General features: G+C 50.7%; 1 protein-coding gene across 1 annotated transcript; it reads right to left on the bottom strand.

Annotated features, from left to right (window-relative positions):
* Positions 1 to 1,568: 1,568 nt before the first annotated feature.
* On the bottom strand, positions 1,569 to 3,190 carry NDN (necdin, MAGE family member). The gene has a single exon (XM_023194955.2). It carries the CDS (start codon positions 3,106 to 3,108, stop codon positions 2,143 to 2,145), a length of 966 nt encoding a protein of 321 aa, XP_023050723.1. The 5' UTR covers positions 3,109 to 3,190; the 3' UTR covers positions 1,569 to 2,142.
* Between the last annotated feature and the right edge of the window lie 278 nt (positions 3,191 to 3,468).

Below are 3,468 nucleotides of genomic sequence, written 5' to 3' on the forward strand. Positions count from 1 at the left end.
AACATCCTGGATATCCCCACAATTTTAAATGATAAGGGGCAGATTTATTTTGATTCTGGAGAAACTTATTGATGGGTTGTGGGGAGGTAAGATTTCTAAACAATCCTAACACTTCTGAAGAGGTGAGACATTCACATTGGTTTTGTGTAAGAGGTGCCATCAAAGCCAGGTCACTCCTGCCTGGGTCATTGCAGAAATGTCCACCTTTCCCCGCAGAACCCCCTTGAAAGACTTCACCGGAAGCTTTTAAACTGGGATGGATTTCATCTCAGCATGAGCAGGGGCTTCATAAGTATTTCCAGCACCTGCCCCCACCTGTTAAGTAATGCCAGTAAGTGTTGGGAATTCCAGCTCCCAATCCAAATTATAATTCCCTCACCCTAATAGGACTCCCAGTTTACTTCTTTGAGGGGTTATGTGACACGTGTCCTCTTCATTATTAGTCTTCCACAGAAAAGTTTCTGGCTTTGGCCAAATGGTCTTTCCCACTCTTTTGTAGTTTAAAGGACTTCTGTTCTTATTAAAGCCCCTTTTCTCCCCCTGACCCCTTGCAGGACTAAAAATTCACAATGAGATTTTTCTTCAGGCATTGCCCCTAAAGCCCACTCGCAGCCCATCCCATCCTCTGAGGATTACCTAGTGGCTCACCGCTGCGAGGCCAGAGGCATCCTGATGGGCAACCCGCCTCCCTCTCTTAGGTGTCTTGTGTGTTTGTCAGAGAAAACACCTTCACCTCCAACCCTCAGGAAAGATCGTGTTTCCAATCCCAGCTTCACTGCTGAACAGGAGTCTCTCTTTATCAGGTTAATTAATCTCTCCAAAAGTAAGTTTCTTAATTTGCACAATCAGAATGATATTGCTTTCTCCAAAATATCGTAAGAATTAGAAAAATAAAATTCCTAGCCTTTTTGTATGTGTGGCCCATGAACCCATGTGAGTGTGGGCTCCCACATGAAAGTTAAACACAAAGTTAAAAATAAATAACCTAAAAACCACAGGGTGTAGGGGAGTTGAAGGCAGGTGGGGACAAATGTGGACTCTGGATTCATTCTGAGTTCTAGTCCTAGCTCCTTCTCTTATTAACCTTTATGAGCTATGGAAAGTTCATTACCTACATTACTCCTGCGTTTCCTCCATGGTGCAGAGGCAGTTGGTGGCTGCCTGACAGGCCTGTTGTGAGGATTAGATAAGAGGAGAAAAATACATGTTAGGGCTCATGTACAATGTCTCACTCTTTAAGTGCCCACAAAGCATCTATTAATTTTGATAAAATGTAGAAACTTAAGGGAAGGAAATTATTTTTGGTTTTTATTCCCATAGGATGTGATTATGGACAATCTTACTGTTTTGTTTGTTATACTTTTCTATATTTGTGCATGTTTTTGAAATACACGAGTTACATTTAAAGACAGAACTACAAACTTCACAAATTTAGGAGTAGTCATGAGTAGCGATTTTTTCCCACCCCATTAGGGGAAATAGTTCTATCTGTGTATACTGTAAAATAGAGAATTGTCTCATTCCCAACCATACTGCTTTGTTAAAATGATAACATACACTTCCAGAAATGAATGTATCACAAGAATCTTTAATGTTTACTTTAAAGTTGACTCACGGTGGGGTTGTATATGTGTTTAGTAAAGTGTGCCAAGTGCTCTCACATTGAGACCAGTCCAGTTCAAATTAGTTTACTCCACGAGGATGTTTTCAGTACCCAGCAAGGTCATGTGGGCCTTGACATTTCTTGGTTAGGCCGGCTTTGCTGGTGACTTTTTTCCAAACTCTGCAGGAGCAGTCTACCCCAACACACATCTCAGTCCCATATAAAATAATAAGATGGAAACTTTCTCAATGTACTTCATCAGTTTAGCACGTCTCCGGTACAAAAATCCAAGAAAGGTACCACAAAAGCGAAAGCACCAACCAAGCTTACATATAAACAAACATGCATACATCCTAAATACTACACAATAGTACCCAAATGAATACAACATTGCATTAAAGGTATAAAAGCACTGTACTGAAAACTTAAAAGTTACACGTGAATACTGCACTGTAAATCCTCAACACTCTAATGACCCACCCCCACCCTTCCACAGCCCTGGTGAGGGTCAGAAACCATTCATCTGCCTCCAGACTTCGCTAGTCCTCGGAGACACTGCTGCGAGGGCAGTGGGCAGTGGGATTAGCCTCCCGCAGAGCTCTGGCCTCCTCCAGAGCTTCTCTGTATCGGGAGGGCCAGGCCTGGGGGTCTTTCTTAAAGACCCTGGCCAGGAACTCCATGATCTGCAGCTTGGTGATTTCGCGGCTGGCCCGGGAGCCCCAGAAGAACTCGTACTCGGGCGGCTCCACGTATGGGACGCGCTGGTACTTCAGGTAATTCTGTTGGACGAACTCCTCAGTGATGAGCTTCCGCACGTCCCCGAAGGTGGAGTGCTTCTTCCAGGGCCGCAGCCCCAGGATGCGGAGCACGTTCCAGACGGCGCTCTCTCTGGCGCCGCGGCCCTTCACGTAGATGAGGCTCAGGATCATGAGGAGGAGGCCTGTCATGGGCATGCGGTTGCTCAGCGCCACCCTGTCCAGCTCCTCGGGCTCCAGCGCTTTGACCAGCGCAAACTCCATGGTGTGCAGGCTGGTTAGCCTCAGGTGCAGCCCGAACACCCGGGCGAGGATGAGGCTGGTGCGCCGGAGGATGCTCCTGCACCACTTCTTGTAGCTGCCGATGACATCTTTCACCATGTCTGGAAACCAGATGATCATCTTCTTCTGGTCCTTGACCAACACGTACCACATGAGCTCGTGCGCCTTCTGCACCAGCTGCGCCGGGGCTGGCGGTGCCGGGCCGGGCTGGGCCGCGCTCGGGGCCTGGTGGGCGCGGCCCTCCTCCGCGGCCTGCTGCAGGGCCTTCGGGTCGCCCTCGTCGCTCGGGACCTGGGGAGGCTGAGCGGCCTGCGGGGCGGCCGTCGGGCCTAAAGGAGGGCTCTGCGGCTCTGCCAGGGTCTCGGACGGAGGAACCCCCTCCGGAACCCCAGGGCTGCTGTGCACCTCGGAGCTGGGGGCCTCCGCTGCAAAGTTAGGGTCGTTTAGATCCTTACTTTGTTCTGACATGTCTGCGCCGTCTGGCAAGAGCAGGGCCTCTGCGTTCAGGAGCTCTTCGAGCCTGCGCTCCCTCCGCGGATTCCTGGAGAGGAAGTGCGCGTTGCTGTGCGCGGCGCCTTCCGCAGCGGCGGGCAGGGCGGGGCGGCGGCGGGACGCGGCACTGCGCCTGCGCGACCGCGGCCTCGGCCAGCGGCTGGGGGCGGGCGGGGCAGCGCGGAGCCCCGACGGGGAGGGTCCCTGGCTAGGCTTCACCTGCGGGGAGGGTGATCCCGGAGTTTCCCGTTTGAGCTGAGGAGATCTAGGGCAGGAGAGGAGTGAGATGGATGCGTACTGGAGAAGGGGCCAGTTTAGGGGAAAGATGATAACTTA

Source organism: Piliocolobus tephrosceles, chromosome 6 (genome assembly GCF_002776525.5).
Source record: "Piliocolobus tephrosceles isolate RC106 chromosome 6, ASM277652v3, whole genome shotgun sequence".
Classification (NCBI taxonomy): domain Eukaryota; kingdom Metazoa; phylum Chordata; class Mammalia; order Primates; family Cercopithecidae; genus Piliocolobus; species Piliocolobus tephrosceles.

What these genes read in the sequence shown, in the direction of transcription:
- NDN (XM_023194955.2), bottom strand. Translation starts at nt 3,108, where the DNA reads ATGTCAGAACAAAGTAAGGATCTAAACGACCCTAACTTTGCAGCGGAG.